This window comes from Capra hircus, chromosome 6 (assembly GCF_001704415.2).
Source record: "Capra hircus breed San Clemente chromosome 6, ASM170441v1, whole genome shotgun sequence".
Lineage (NCBI taxonomy): Eukaryota > Metazoa > Chordata > Mammalia > Artiodactyla > Bovidae > Capra > Capra hircus.
This window is the reverse complement of record NC_030813.1, coordinates 108957333-108974805: the sequence shown is the minus strand read 5'-3', so window position 1 is coordinate 108974805 and position 17473 is coordinate 108957333. Positions and strand designations below refer to the sequence as shown.

At 34.1% G+C, this 17473-nt stretch overlaps 1 protein-coding gene across 5 annotated transcripts in view; it reads left to right on the top strand.

The window, feature by feature from the left end:
• The window catches only part of RAB28 (RAB28, member RAS oncogene family), a 111690-nt gene continuing 94567 nt past the window's right edge, over nt 351-17473 (top strand). For all 5 annotated transcript variants that reach the window (XM_018049731.1, XM_018049732.1, XM_018049733.1 and 2 more), the window contains exons 1-3: nt 351-641; nt 5090-5186; nt 10286-10374. In XM_018049731.1, coding sequence (XP_017905220.1) covers nt 567-641; nt 5090-5186; nt 10286-10374 — 261 coding nt within the window. In that variant the 5' untranslated portion in view covers nt 351-566. The remainder of the gene's footprint in view (nt 642-5089; nt 5187-10285; nt 10375-17473) is intronic.

Here is a 17473-nt window from a genome sequence, read left to right as displayed (position 1 = left end):
CCGCCTAGTCAGGCTAAACCATTCGCTTCAGGGATCTCCACAGGGGGAGATGATGGAAACAGAGGGATTTCACAGGATGTCTACGCGCTACTCTGCTCTTGTTTTTTCTACCTACTTTAAATTTTTTTTCTCTTCATCTCGTTAACTGTCCCTGCGAGGGGTAGTGTCGCGTCTCGCCTGCTCGGTTCGAAGGCCCCCTCGGCCCAGGCCGGCACTTGGGCCGGCCAGCCAGGGAGGCTCGCGGTCTGCGCGGGTTGGCGCGGAGGCAGGGCCGCGCGCCCGACGTAGCGCGCGGTGGGGGCGGGGCTGCGCGCCCGACGGAGCGTGCGGTGGGGGGGCGGGGCCGGGCTCAGGGGGCGGGCCGGCGGGCAAGATGGCGTCCGGCGAGTGATACCTCCAGTGGCCTCTGAGACACCGGCGCTGGGGGTGGGGGGAGTCCTGTCCCCGCTGCCGGGCTTCCTCCTCTCCCCCGCCCCCGGAGATCTCCCTCCTTCCTTTCCTTCTTCTATTTCGCGGGGGTGGGGTCGGTGGGAGGGAGGGTAGGCGGGCCTCGTTCCTGGGACACCATGTCGGACTCTGAGGAGGAGAGCCTGGACCGGCAACTGAAAATCGTCGTGCTGGGGGACGGCACCTCCGGGAAGGTCAGTCCTCTGGTGCGCCCGCCGTGCCAGGCCTGCAAGGAATCCCGGCGCGGCCCCGGCGCCCTTCAAACCTACTCCTCCTCCCCGTTCCCCCGGGCGTCGCCTTATTTCCGCGAGTCCCGGGGCGTCTGGGCTCAGGCCCGCCAGGAGGTGGCTTGGGGCCCGACACAAATTAAACGCTTGAAGTCCGACGAGAGCTGTCCAGCTCCCTTAAAAAAAAAAAAAAAGTCATTTCCTAATCCCTGCCTGGATCGCGAACTCCTACTTCTCTTCAAGACCTGAGCCAGCATCGCCTCCCTGGGAAGCTTTCCAGCTTCTCGCCTCTGAGGACTAGCAATGATCTGCCAAAACATCTTACCTGTTTTTCCTTTAGGCCGGGTCACACTTTGCGCCTTACCCCAACCCCGTTTACTGTTTCTGATGCCTCCGCTGCACTGGGAGCTCCCAAGAGCTTGATTCTGGAATCAGGCTCCCTGGGTGAGACAGCGGGGGCTTCCATCACTTTACTGGTCGAGTCACTGGAGGGCAAATTGCTATCCCTATTTGTGCTTCAACTGTAGGATGGGTATGTTGATAGGGGTCGTTTCGGAGGGGTGAAGTGTGCGTATCCACAGTAAATGTAAACATCTACATGCAGCTTGCAGCACACGGAGTGGCCGCACTAAACGTTAGTTTCTATGTTCATACCTGTTCATCTCTGTTCCCCAGCACAGCACCTGTCAACACGAACATTCAATAAATCTCTCTCTCTTGTGGCCTGGGTGCTGAGGGCAAGGCTGCTGGCATGACAGATGGCATCCTTGCCTTAAAATCTGTCCTGTGATGACAGTTGATTGAATGAAGTGAGTGCGTGAGAATATCTAGCCGCCAGTCCCTTTACCTCCAAGGCAGGGGGTCTTTAACCCAGGGTTGGGGAGCTACTGAAATGGAGTAAACGTTGCCCGGACCTTGCTCTTTGAAGACCATCGGTAAGATCTTGAAGGATTCTGGATCCGCCCCGCCCCCCAAACGAGGAGCAGAGCCTCTGCCCAGGGAACCTCCACACCTGTCGCTTCTGTCAGTGGCGCCAACGCTGCCTCTGGTCATACTGCTAAAGTTTGTCTCCTTTCTTCTTCCGTCCCTTTTCCCCACCAGAGGCTCCAGAAACGCGGGTTTATTATTGTTACCAGGGTTCTGTTTTCCACTCGGTTTCCGTGTGCCTGGTGTAGTTTGGATGCTGGTTTCTGTGGTAACCACTGCTGATATGTTTTCCCTTGGCAGTTGGCACTGCAGCTGTTCGCCTCTTTCGTGCTCAGGGAAAGGTGTCATTCATAGGCAGAGTTTGGAGAATTCTGTTCATTTCCTTCTTGCCATCGTGATTCTTTGTTACTGATTTTTACTGTCGAGGAGAAACAATTCAATATTCTCTGATTACTTTTAAACATTTTGAGGAAGAAAAGAACTTGGGATCACTTTTCTTAGTCAAGTATTAATTATATGACTTTTTGTACGTTTATAACAAGTTTTTGAGTGGATGAATTGCTTTAAATAAGTCAACATTGTTTCTAACACAATACAAACTTTGTTATATTTTTATAGTTTTTCTCATGATTCGTATATGCTTTTGAATGCCTTCTAATTTTTCACTTCCTAAATCTTTTTATCCTCCCCTCATAAAAATTTATTTCCTGTTTAAAATGATAGTGACTATAATACTAATACACCTCAAAAAAAAAGACAAAAGTTGTCCATTATCCTATATTCTATCATAATTCTTTGAATTTTTGTTACTTTTTTCTCCCAGTACTCATTTGTTATCATGCATGTATTTCTCAATTGAAATCTGTTCATAACTTTTTACCTCCGTTTTTCCTCTAGCCTGTCATGTATTGTCCTCTTTTTGCTAATTTAGTGTGAATAATTATGACTTTTCATATCTAAAATTCTATCTTATATGTGACAAAGTGTATTTTTCTCATTCTATATTATGGAATTAGGGATATTATTCTGCTCCAAAGGATACTGGTGTTCTTTGTCATCTTGACTCATCTGTTTTAAAATTGTAAAGATGTTTTTTCTCCCAGAAATTTCTGGATACCAGCATCAGACATCTTACCTTTTTTTCATTGTTCATATGCAAGCTGCTATTTTTTTCATGCCATATTCAGTTTTCAGATTATTGGCAGCTACCGATTCCCATTCTGTGTCTTTTACGGTCTTTTTCTTTTATGAATTCAGCCTCTCTTTCATTCTTAACTTGTGTCCTGATTTAACTCCTGTCCATTTTTTTCTAGCATCAGTTTTTTTTTTTTTTTTGCTAGTTCTAATCAGGACATTTTTGTACACCCTTACAAAAGCAATAGAGTATTGCGATGACCACTAACAGTTTATGCAAGAGAAGTTTAGCACCTCCTTCCATTAACACATTTTTCTATTTCTTTCCTGTTTTGATTCCTTTGATTCATACTTTGAATTTTATTATATATTAAGATTTTTTTTGAGGCAAAATATCCTTTTATGGTGTCTTTTCAGTATTAGTAAAGGTAGTATGGTTAAAAATTGCTAGCAAAAGTTCACCAAACCAAAAAGAAAACTGTAAAGAATCAGATTTGATAGATGGTTGCTCACTTCATAATTGTTCAAGAAAGGTATTTCTACAATGACTTCTGAGAAATTATCAAATGAGACAGATAACATAATATCTAGATAATTGGAGAGGAAGTGCCTCTTTCCTGCTGATTCAGATGCTCCTCTTTAATTTTTGTAGTAAGATGTCTGGAGATGATGTAAGAACCTATTTTAATATTCGTTGTTCCTAATGACCTACACTTTTGACAAATTATACTTTATTACAATTGAAAATTCTAGTTTTATATGTCTCAAAAGTGTGAGGGTAGGGCTATCAAAATCCAGAAGTCCTATTTTTGGGAAAAGAAACACTCTGCTGAAGTTACATGTGCCTTGCATTTCTCTTAGACTTATGAAAGTGTTTCAACTGTCCATATATTAAACATTTTGAAATATCTGTAATAGTATAAGTAGTGTTAATTACTTTGCTTTAGAACCCTTAGCCTCTTCATAGATAGTTTTGTCCTCTAAGTTAAATGAGTTCAGTGGCATAAACAGGCTAAATAATAAAAGGCTTTAAAAAGGAATGCTTACTTTTTTTTCTTCTGATCTCTCAGTTTTTATATTATCAAGGAAGCCAAATGAATTTTCATTTTGGTGTAGTAAGTTTATTTCTCAGAGTGTAGCAGAACATCTTATGGTACTCAATATATATTTGACCAAATATTTTAGCAATTTCTTACAAATGCTGATTATATAAATATTAGATGAATTGGAATTAGTGTGTGCAAATTGCCATTTATCTGAAAAATATGATTCTTATGTCAAAGGAATTTTAGGGTTTTTTTGAAAGAAAGTTTGGCCCAGTTTTCTTTTGCACTGTCATAATTATAATAAGCTATATGTCATAATTATAATAAGCTATCTTACAAATTTTAGGTTTCATTATTTTAGGAGTTGACATCTAATTTTACTTTTAAAATAAAAAAGGGTTATTTTTCTTTAACTTTGAGAATCTGTCTTGAAGAGCAGAAAAGCTTCATGACGCTCCCGTTCTCTTCTTTTAGAGGATGTTTACAAATAGTGCATTACAAATGTTTAAGGAACTTTTGAGTTATTTCACTAGAATGATTAATTATTTGTTTGCATTGGTAAGAAATGGTACTGTAAAGAAACTCTAGAGTTTTGAGTGTAACTCTGAATTATTATTTAAAATATGTAGATATATATTTGTTCTAGTTATAATATTCTTGTGACTGTTAAGCTTTCTAGTTCTTGAATAGAATATATTTATTTTTGCCTGCTTAATATTAATCTTAAAAATTTCAATTTCTTCATTTAAAAGATAAATACTATCAGTTCTATAGACTCATTTTCATTTACATGCAGAGAAAAATTAGACACATTTCTTAGGGGGGAAAAAAGAAATTGTATAAACAGGTTCTCCTTTCCTTAATTAGTTTTACTTCTTATTAGCTGAGGACACAAACTACTCAGATGTTTGACCTCAGAAATGAAACATCTGTGAAAGTTGTGTTGAGCTGATATATGGGGACATATAAAATTCAGATCTTTAATCATGTTTTAGTTTTCTCTGTTGATAAATAGAAATTCTAATTTCTAGAAAGGAATAGGAGGTTGATAGTTAGGAGATATAAAGAGATTTAAAGAGATTTAGCTGATTAGTGTGTTGTTGCCACTGATAGCTGGTTGGCAAGTGAAATATACCTGGTGGAATGAAAAGTCCCTCTTCCCCTTGTAATTGATTAGAACTGCTTAAAGTTGCTTGGTATAATTGGGGTATAAATATTAAGATTACTTAATAAGATATAGTAGTGATTTTGTTTACATTTCTAAAGCCAAAGACATTAATTTTGATATTCTGTGCATCAATTTTTTAGACCTCCTTAGCTACCTGTTTTGCTCAAGAAACTTTTGGGAAACAATACAAACAAACTATAGGATTGGATTTCTTTTTGAGAAGAATAACATTGCCAGGTAAGAGACTAAAATGTCTTAACATAGAAAGTTGTTCACATCTGACGATAAGAGACATAAGCAGAAATGTGTAACATTCAGGTACTGTTTCTGTGTGAAAATATATGTAATCAGTAAATGTGTCTTAGGGAGGTTCTTTCATCAGCATCTATCGTGAAGACATACTGTTCGTGTGTGTAAGGAAAAAGTTTATATACTCCCCACGCTACACTGTTTTTGACCGTTGCACATTTTTTGAGGATAAACAATAGTTGCTTATAAAATTCTAACCTTAAAAACAAAATCAAATGCCATATAATTATCAACAGATATTGTATAAACTAAATGTGAGAAGACTGGAAAGGATTATTTTTTTAAATGTTATTTTGATTAGCCTCTGCTTCAGTTTTTTGTTTGAGAGAAAGTTGGAACAGAAGTATAATGTAGCTATGGAACTTCTGTGCTCTAATATGTGAATGCTGTTTTATGCAAGGCAGCATGAAATTGCTGGCATTTAATAGACCACTAAAATTTAGGGTCCCTAGGCACTCATAAAAATACAGTTTGAGCATTCAAGATGTTTCAGTTCACCATGCAAAGAAACTATTTAGATGCCAGTCGCAGCACATTTTGTGGGAAATACAGGGAAATAATAACAAAAAAAGAGTGGTTTCTGTTTTAAGTTAGTTTCTGAACAATTGGGGCTTTAAAATGCTCTGTCCATTCACTTGTGCTTAAATTATGTGTTTAAAGTATTTTATTAAAAGCAGTTTGTCTTGATTGACTTCATAAACCAGTCAATCTCTCTTCTCTCTGAGGAAACACATTTGAATAAAAACAGTTGCAAGTGTAGTGTCAGATTCATATACTGGACCGTGAGTGATATAGTGGGAAGGGGTTTAATAAATTCTAATATGATTGAACTATGTTAGTCTCTCAAATACAACTCTCTATGAATGTTTTAGAACAGCTAATGCAAACTCCTGGTAATTGAAGGTATTCTGCATATCTCACTAGTAATATGCTGTTATATTTTGATGGTTGTTACTCGACTACCAATGAAAAATAAGAAGAAGATATAACTTCAGAAATGAATTCCAATTATCCATTACTAAGTTATTGTTCAAAAAGAGGTTTAATGAGAAACGTGTGTATTTTGTTTCATTTGTATTTTTGTATGTATTAAAAACTGAAAATTTCCTTTTTATTATTAGCTTATGGATAGGTTAATGCTGATATAAATAGAATATTTACCCCAATCACTAGCAGAATACATGTAGAAATCAGATAATATATTTGCTGAAAACTTATTTTACAACAGTTTCTTCAGAGATGCCAGCTGTACACAGAGAACCTCAGTATGTATTTAATTACTGTTTTGTTTCAGTGCTAACTAGCAGAAGCACTAACTTTCTGTATTATGAATATTATTTAATTTTTCTGATTTTTCAGTTCAAAGACTTAAGTAAAGGAGCAAGCACCTATTCGACATTAAAAACATTTTAAGGCTGATTCTAAACATTTTATATGTGTAATACATGTTGATGATTTCTAGTTCTTTGCACAATACCAGCCATTTTTGAATTTTGATGACTTTGTAAAAAGTATTTGTTATTTTTGAAATCCAAATTTATAATATATTTTAGAGTAGAAAGTACGTAGGTTAAAGAAATGACACTAGGAAATGCATACTCTTATTGAATGTATGTTTTAATTTTCGTGATTAAGCTTTTATTTTGATGGGCAGAGTTCCAGAAAAAAATTTTTTTTATATAAAGCAGTTGATTTTATTCTGTTTAGTGGATTTAAAATTATTGTATAAATATTAGTAGGAAAAAGTTGTAGTTTGATTTGATATTAATAGGTATATTAAGAAATAAGATGAATAAATTAAAGGTTTATAGTATACCCTTTGTATAGTTTAATTTTAATTCCTTGTGCCCAGTGATTAATATTTGTATCATTTGCTGAAACATTATAGGCAGCATTATTAAATTTATGGTGTAGCAGCACAGAAGGCAAATCTAGTATTTGTTAGTATTCTAGTGAGTCTTCTATCCATTCAGATCCTTAGAGGTGTAATACCTCCTGTCCATCTATTGACATTCTCTTCATGCAAGTTTTCAAGGTCATTACTTTGCAAATACTCATCCATGTTAGTATATTTCATGATCTGGTATGCTGTATAGTCTGGATGCAACCACTGTGCAGATTTTACTGCTTAAAATAGTGTATCTGTTAGTCAGAGATTCTGCTGATAGAGCTTCTTAAGAGCCTAGTCAAAATACTTTCAGGAAGCTTGTGGGTACAGTCCAGTAAACAGCGTTCTACTGTGAAAAGGATTTCTAAGTCTTTAGTACAAGAAGTGGGCAGACTTGTGTTTTTAGTTCCATCTTGACTATGCAGCACTTTAAGTAAGGTTAACCAAGGCACCAAGTGTACTTTTACAAGGTCACTGTTGAATCCTCTTGGTGGCTTTGATTCATACCAAAAGCAACTTACCTGTATTTTGTCACCTCATTTATTTATTTTTTTCCCTAGTTAAATGTCATTTCTTACAGAGGAGCAGGAGTAGCATTTTGCATTTAGGATTAGATTGCTGACAGTTTCCTCCTTAACATTCTTTATTAGTTAGAAATTTATTTTAATGGATTCTAGGATTTTAATAATTTTGCAATGTTGATTATTTGAAAATTCTTAAATAGTTTTATGGGCTTGTCATTTTGAAAGTATACCAGAAGATTTAATATATTTTTGCTTGTTAGAACTAAAGGGAATATTAATTTGACTTCTGTATTATTTCCCAAATAGAAGGAACTCTGATTTATTTTTATGTGTTAATAAGCATAAAATTCAAATGTGGAGTTGAAAATACATTTCTTGATACATGAAATAACCATGAAGTTAATATCATTTGTTGAAGCTGTAACAAGAAAAGTTGTTTATTTTTTTGGTTAGCATTGTATATTAGTAGGTTATTAGTAATACACAGCTATTTTTATCTGAGGCACTAGAATATGTATATTAAAGAAAAACAAGCCAAGAACAACAAATAGTGTTTATTTGGAAAGGTATGGATTTAACAATTATTCCCTCAATATTGGAATATAAACCTCTCAGGTGGGAGACAGTTGAATAAATGATTTTAAGTCTTGAAATTATGTTGTCAGAATTTAAAAGTATGTAGTGAAGATGATACTTCTAAAGTTATAGATAGGATAGGGTCCAAATATCAGAATGTAAAGGAAAAAAGCTTCATATTTCTTGATATAAAGTTAAGTTTATTGACCTTGAAGAAAATGATATTAAATGCCCTTTATTAAGTTTGCCTAAAATCTTTAAAAAGTTAACACTGTTGAGGACTGCTTTTTGAAGTAAACATTAACTAAAGAGTCTTATTAGTAAAATGAATAGAGTACTGCCTGTTTATCTAGAGGCTCCTGAAACTATATGACATTCTTCTAGTGTCAACTAGCCCTTTCTCCCCTGCTTAATTTGAGATAGCATTGTAGCACAGTGAATTTTGAATTTAGATTTCTTAATTTTCTAGAATTTAATTTTCTTAATTAAATTTTCTTAAAATTTCTTAAAAATTTAGATTTTTAAGATACTAGCTTTATACAAGTTGTTGGGTGAGAATTCATCTGTGATGTTTTGGTTTTTGTGTTTGTAGAGCTCTAAGAACACTTCAGTCATTACTCTGTGAGTGTTGAAAGTGTGTATATGTGGGAAAGATGACTGGTGATAAACTTCAGTAGTTCTCATTAATGCTAATGGAAGTTCCTCATGTAAATCCTGCAGGTTGGCAGATGGAACAGAACTACATCCAGATAATGGAAAGGTTGTAATACAGACCCTACAAAACTTAGAGTTAAGGGTAAAAGTTGACTGGTTAATCTAGTGTTGTACTTTCTTTCCAGTTGCTAAGTTGAATGGTGTGACTGACATTCTCCAATTTTAGTGTTTTGCATTGGTATAAAAATTCATATCTATATAACATTTTTTGGTTTGTTTTTGAAGTGAGACTAGTCTTTTAGTATCTAAGATTTTAAGTTTTCCTGATTTGCAAATCATTCAGAAAGATACATTTTTGGTGTGGGAGCTCATTTTGAAGGTGCTGATTGAGATTCTGTCCACCTTTGGAGAAAACAGCATAATTTTATTAGGAGAAACAGTCTGAAATGTTAAAATACAAAGCATATTGAACTTGGTCTTTAAATTTTGTTGTTTAGTCACTAATTGCATGAATAATAGAGAATAAAAATAAATTATAAATTTATAAATTTTTTATCAAGTAAATATTTTGCAAAATGGATGAAAGAATTTTAAAGATTGCCTTTTAGTAATTTAGAATGCTTTTATAATGTTTGTATGGGAAAGAGATTTGTGAAATCATCAAATAGATTTATTCTATTTTATGAGGGCTTTGAAGCACATATTATAATTAGTTTCAGTTGACTGCTTTGAACAGATGTAAATGCATCATAACAATTTGTGATATCCTGGGTATGCTCCTACATCAGTTCTGAATAGGGCTGTCGAAATGTTTATATTTTATAAGTTAAATTTGAAAACATGTAATTTTAAAATTATGTTCACTATTGTATATAGTAGCTAACATTCAAATTTAAAACTTCATTCGAATTGAAACCTTGAGATCATTTTTGTAGTGTGTTGGTAATTTGTGAGTTTTATTTAGAATCTGTAGAGTTTAGAAGTTACAGCAAAATTCATTATATGCAATAAGGTAAATTTCAGTTTTAATTTTTAAATTATATCTTACTCCACACTCGAGTGCTGTATTGTTTTAGTCTCTGTATAAGAAAAAAAAAATTTTAAGGTTTAAGATGGTTGTGAATTAAAACTTTATTTATTTTCTTTTGTTTTGGAGGTGATTATAAATGTGGTTGCATGGAACTGGGGTAAAGTGTAAACCTAAATTCCCCACTGTTAATCTCTTTTGACAGCATTATTTCACAATTCCACTTATGTGAACATGCAGGATAAACATGCACATTAGGTTCAGAGTTTATCACTGTGACTTAATGTTCTGTGAAACTGTATTCAGTTGTTACATTGTTCCTGTTTTTCTTATTTTTATATTCTGTTTTATACTGTAGGAAGCTTGAATGTTACTCTCCAAGTTTGGGACATAGGAGGGCAGACAATAGGAGGCAAGATGTTGGATAAATATATCTACGGAGCACAGGTATGAAATGAATTCTGTGATTATTCCAATACTGAATATACTCTGCTTACAAGCACATAGACAGATACATACACACACCACACACACATATGCTGTTTCTACCTTGATTTTTACATCATATATATGGAGACTGGTTTTACATTTGTGCTAATCCTTTTATTTCATCCTCCCTCAAGAGTCGTGTTTGGAATGATTTGGGTCAGGGAACTGGGTTAATCTTAATAGCTTTCATATGCTACTTGTATTACTAATATTACTGTTAGAAGTTTAATACATGTAGTAATAAATGATATTTTGATATTTAGTAACTGATTTTGGTCATATTCACCACTTACAGAATATATAAATTGAATGAAAATTATTAGAGAGGAAAATTTAATTTCATTTTAAATTGTAAGGACAAAAAACATATATATGTATATAATTTTTATGATGAATTAGTTTCTTAAATATTTATAAGTGTTCAGATTTAATAGATATATCAGAAAACTAAGTATGACTAACTGTGTATATGAAGCACATACAGTTTTTTAACATGATAGTCATGTGTAGTGTGTGTTCAGAAGAAAGTATGTAGAGTAAGAAAAACTACTTGAATAATTATATAATAAAAATTCTTTGGCAACATGAGCTTATATAGATATATAGATTTTAAAATTAAATTATGCTAATAGAAAATATACATAGTAATCATTAATGTACTTAATTATTGACATGCTGTTTTTTTGCTCTTTCCTCCACTTTGAGTTAGTATCTTTTATATCATCATGAGGTATTGGGGGGTAATATTCATGATTCTCATTTAGTTCTTTGTTGGAGTTTGATGTTTTAAGTGGAGAATCATAACTTGGTTATGTGGAACTGTGTTGCTCATAAAAAAACGAATCTAGAAAATGAAGGGAGAGTTTTAAGCACTCTTCTATATGATGTTTGATGCTTAACAGATATCATTGCCTTAATTTTGGATGGCAAATAGATTCTGAGTTATTTTCTAAAATATGCAGAGAAGGCTGAGGCTCACATGGTTCTTGATCATGTCTGAAGGGCCTCGAGCTGTGTGTTTGTGTTGTTGACATATAGATGAGGCTTTTAGGACTCCTCTTCGCCATTTCTTCTACATGTTCTTTGTCTCCTGGAAAAAATTTCACCTGTGACCATATGACTTAATATTTTATGCCTGTTCATTTTCCTCTTAGAAAATATGTCTCAAGTTTTTGTGTCTGGCTTTTTTATTGTTGTTTTTTTCTATTTTAAACTGATTATGTTTAAAGTAGATAGTAAGGTAAAGAAAAATTATTGGACAGAGGTTTGTAGAAAGCCACAGTCCTTGTTTCATTCACCTAGTTGGTAGAATAGGATTTGAAAAATGACAGTTTCTTTTCTTTTTGCTCCATTAAAATCTATCTACATGGATACATATTTGATTTTAAAAAAATGAGAACTAGATTAGTCAAGCTTCTAATGATATTTGACTCTGAATGTAAAATAAAATAACTTTTTATGGTTCATAGATATATCTAGAGTTAGTGGTGAATGTGAAGTTTTTATGCATCTCAGAGTAAATAATATAATATTCAATTAAAATTTTTTTTTCATTTAAAAATTAGGGGAATATCATGTGTGTGGATTAGACTCTCTTAATTTTACCTTACTCCAAATCATTTAAAAATTTGATATATTTAGTGTTGGTTAAAACAAAATTTATCAAATTTGTTATTCGATTTATAGGAATTTAAAGTTTATTAATATTATAAAATTATTATATAAAATTAATATTGGTATGAAATTCACATAGTATACAAACAAACATTTTCAAAATGTATAACCAGTGATGTTTAGTACATTTACAATGCTGTGTGACCATCCCCTCAAATCTTTATAGTTCTTTACAGTGTGTGTTTTATGCTATTATGTAGCTGGTTAAAGTCAGTAGACATTAATGGGCAAATTTATAGAAATTTTGAAAACTTCCATCATCTTTGAGAATAGTTGAGTTTAGTAAAATGTCTGTATTCATTTCTAATATAATTCATATTTTGGGAGAAAGAGAATGTCACATGAGATTTCTATTTTGAAGGTACTTGTTGATTTTATTTTTTGACAGTGCCTTACATTGTTTACATATTATAATCTCTGTAAAGCATATACCTTGGTTTATTTAAACAATGCAGTAAAGTATTTCTAGGAAGTACATGAACATTTTCATGAAATCATTCCAGGAAAGTAGAAATTCTGAAATGGTAAAATGAATTGTCATAAATTTTTTCTGCTTTCCAGAGATTCTAAGTTTAATGCTATATAAAAATACAATACAGTAGTTTCTTTTGTTAAAATATATGTAAACTTTTTTACCCAGACCAGAGAAGCTTTGACTACAGTTCTTTACTATAAATTGGGGGAAATGTTACTTTTAAAAACAATGCTTTCATAAACATTTTAATAGTGTTTAATGTAGATTTGTGTCTAGAATCATTGTAGATGCTGTATATTGCATGAATACTTCAGATTTTTGTGCACATGCTATAGGGTAGAAATCTTTGAGAAATGTTTTGACAAGCTGTTTTGAGGACATCGGTATAATGAATTATTTAGGGTTTTGTTCTACGTTCTCTAACTTATATAATGTGTATGGAAAGAGTTATACATAACTGGACTATTAAGCTATGAATCTGTTTTTTTTAAAGCATTTTTTATCATCCAGGAAGAAGTTTATTTGTCAGCTAGGAATTAACTTAGATTCAAATCAAACTGATTGTTTTACCTTCTTCACTTTTTACTGTCTTTACTTTTTCTCAACCAGCAGCATTGAATTTTAGTGATAGTGTATTGAATAGTGTTGGTTAAAACAAAATCGAATTGACATCCAAGAAAACTCGTGAAGTATTTTGTCAAAAACTAGTTCTAAGAATTGAAGTATGTCCCAATTAAATTCCCTGATTTTAAATTAACTCAAAATTTTCTAGGAGTCTTCAGAAAGATGTTATAGGCTATTTTTCATAGTGGTTGCAAGCAAACACACAGCACATAGTGTTTAGTGCCGTGTAACCTGTGGCTAACAGAGGCTAATAACAAACCTCAGAGAAGGACTGGATGTTTCGTTTTTGTAGCTCTTTCCGCCCTGGAATCTAAGTGGTTTGCAAACACTGCTCTACTGAGTATAAACTCAATGAAGTGTAGTCATTTGTGAGGTAGAAGAACATAACTACTATTGTGTGCCAGTGCCCCACGCAGATGAGCCACCTTGTTAACCACCAACAAAAGGATATGGTGCTTGTATGACAGCTGGGGAGATGGCAGATCTTGAACTTGGACTCCCTGAGACTCTGCTGTCTTTTACTTTGAATGTTCTTTTGGTTGGATATTTGCCAACTTGTAACTGATTATATTTACAGTCCTCTCTTGCGTTAGTGTTGCTTCTTACAGGTTGTACTTATACAGTAAAATATATGTTGTTATGACTATTGTATAATCTATATGATTTAATTCATTTCTATATTTAATTAAAATCTAAAGTAGATTATTTGTTGTACAAATAAGCAAGTAAAAATACCTGCATTTTGGGAGTGAGGAACCTTTCACTAAGTTGTATATATTGTATCTGTTAAATTTTAGAACTAAGTTTTGAAATACCTGATAATATTGTTAAGTGCTGCCACAGTGTTTGTTATTTCAAGATTGCTATTCATTATTCCTTTGAAAATGGTGTCCATTTGATTTACCGACTCATCATACTTATTTCACATAGTGATAAGTGAAGCAGATGAAAACAAAGTGCTATCTAATATTATGTAGGTATCTACTAAAAGTCTTAAGGTTTATAAAGAGAAGAGTTTTTTTTTTCTTTTACAATGGTGAAGTTAAGACAGAAAAATAGAAAAATTTTTATGAAGAGTTTATTAAGATGTAGAAGGACTAATTAAACTTAAGAGTGTGATTTCCAAAAGTCGTGGCAGAAAGATTTGGAAAGAAGAGGAGCATTTGGAGGGTCAGTTAGGAAGAGGAAGCACAAGGCAGGATAGGGATGAAGACCTACATAGCAGAAGGATAAATGGTGGACAGATGTTTGATAGAAGAGGGTATCAGGGACATGAGACATGGTGGTGGGTTCAGATGGCTGCAAGGTTGCCAAGAGACAGTTATTTCCAGCAGTTCCCTGGAGATTCTTCTCAGAGTTCAGTTGTTGCTGAAATGTGTTGCATTTCAGAGGGAGTTGTACTCTCTGATAGTTTTCTGGAAGAGAGCTGGATTGATTGATGCAGTGAGAGACTCAGGGCTTTGAGGTGCTTGTATGATAGGCTCCCAAAGAGGTGAGTACTTAGAGGTCTGACTTTGGTGTGCTGAAGCTGGTGGGTAGAAGTTCTGGGAGTCTGTGGCAGCTTGTATGAGTTTTGGCAGTTTGTGTGTTTCAAAGAATTGGTTCATTTCATCTGTGTTCTCAAATTTTTGGCCGTGAAGTTGTTCATATTATTCCTTTATTATTATTTTAATGTCTATGGGAATCAGTAATGATCCCTCATTAATTTGTGTCTCTTTCTCAGTCTCTCACTCTCTCTGGTCAGCCTGGCTAGAGGTTATCAGCTTTTGCTTTTGTTAATTTTCTCTATTGTTTTCATCTTTCCAGTTTCATTGATTTCTGCTCTAATTTTTATTATTTTTTCTTCTGTTTGTACTAAGTTTAAATTCCTCTTTTCCCTTAGTTTCCTAAAGTGGAAGCTTAGATTTTTGATGTTTCTTCTTGTGATATATGTATCACAAGAGATACATATATCACAAGATACATGTGTTACAGTCAGTGCTCTATATTTTCTTCTAAGCACTGTTTTTGCTGTATCTTCAAGTTTTGATAGATTGTATTTTATGTAAGATATTTTAAGTGTCTCCTGGGACTTCTTTTTTTTGACCCATGTGTTATTTAGAAGTATGTTTAATTTCCAAATATTTTGAGTTTTCGCAGCTATCTTTCTGTTATTGATTTCTAGTTTAATTCCATTGTAATCTAAGAACATGCTTGGTATGATTTCTATTCTTATAAATTTTGTTAAGTATGTTTTATGGGCCAGAATGTGAATGTTTGATGAATGTTTCATACAAACTTGAGAAGAGTGTACATTTTAATGCTGTTGGATGGACTGTTTTATAAATGATGAGATTAGATAAAGCTGATTGTTAGTGTTGTTCAGGTCAACTTTCTGACTTTCTGCTTGCTTGGTGTATCAATTAATGAAAAAGAGGTATTGATATCTCCAACTGTGCTAATGGATCTGTGGGTTTTGAATTCCATACAGTTCTGTCAGTTTTGGCCTCCATATTTTGATATTCTGTTGTTAAGTGTATATACACAAAGGATTATTATGTTTTCTTGGAGAATTAACCCCTTTATCATTATGCTGATCTTTATAAAACCTCATGATTTCCCTTATTCTGAAGTCTGCTTTGTCTGAAATTTATATAGCTACTGCAGCTTTCTTTTTGCTTGTGTTACATGATATTTCTTTATCCCTTAATTTTTAACCTGTATCTTTGTATTTAAAGTGTGTTTCCTATAGGCAACATACAATTGAGTCTTGTTTTTTTTGGAGTTTGTGTCTTGTAGCTCTTTCAAATATAGCCTTTTACTTATACTAGAGGCCTTTTGGTGTGTGGTGAAGTATGGAGGAGGGGAAACATTCTGTACCCTTATGATTAAGTCACAGCCTTGTGTGACTTAAGCATTTGTGCCCTTGAAAATGTCTTTTAATTGGTAGATTTAGACTGTTCACAGTTAAAGTGTTGACTGACGTAGCTGGGTTCATAGCTTTCATGTTTTTTTCTGACCTTGTAATTGTTTCCCTCCCCTCCTTTCTGTCTTTTCCCATTTTAGTTGAGCATTTTATTTCTTCTCTTAGCCTGTCAATTATACTTAAACGTGAAACGTGAAGTCGCTCAGTCATGTCCGACTCTTTGCGACCCCGTGGACTGTATGTAGCCTACCAGGCTCCTCTGTCCATGGGAGTCTCCAGGCAAGAATACTGGAGTGGGTTGCCATTTCCTTCTCCAGGGGATCTTCCCGACCCAGGGATCGAACCCAGGTCTCCCACATTGGAGGCAGACGCTTTAACCTCTGAGCCACCAGGGAAGCCCATTCTTTTTTAAGTAATTGCTCTGGAGTTCACAATATACATTTTAAACTAATCTAAGTCCATTTTCATATAATATTACATTGCTTCCTGTGCAGTTCATAAAATATTTCATAAAAGAATATTCTCAGTTCATCTCTGCTGTCCCTGACATCAGTGTCTTTCATTTCATATGCTATAATATAATCACTCAGTACATTAAATAGTTATATTTTAGATTAATTAAGAATAAGACAAATAAATGATTTTATTTTACCTTTTCTTGTTGCTTCTCTGATATGCTTCCTTTCTTTATATGGAACTGAGTTTCTGACGTGTATCATTTCCTTATTCTTGAAGAACCTCTTTTAACATTTCTTCCTAGGCAAGTCGTTTGGCTGTGAATTCTCTCAATTTTTGTCTGAGTAAGTCTTTTTTCTTCCTTACTTATGAAAGATAATCTTACATTTGAAATTTTAGATTGGTCCGTTTCTTCATTTCAGTGCTTTAAATATTTCATGTCATTCTTCCCTTACTTGTGTGGTTTCAAATGAGAAATTCTGTATAATTCTTATCCTTGTTCTTCTACAGATAGGGTATTCCCTCGCTCCCCTCAGCTTCCGCCTTCTACCTTTTCTTAAGATTTTCCCTTTGTTTTTTGTTTTATGGAGTCTAAGTATATGATGTGCCTAGGTGTAGATATTTTTGTATTTATCCAACTTGGTGTTTTCTGAGATTCTTGGAACTGTGGTTTTGTGTCTAATTAATTTTGGCAATTTCTTGGCTATTATTACTTCACATATTTCTTAAGTTCCATCTTCTCTTTCTGATATTCTAGTCCCATGTATGTACACATTCAGAGTTGTCCCACAGTTCTTTGATATTCTATTTTATTCATTCTTTTTTCTCTTTTCATTTCAGTTTTGTAAGTTTCTGTTATGTTCAAATTTGCTGATTCTTTCCTAGGTTGTGTCTAGTCTACTGATGAGCCCATCAGTGGTCTT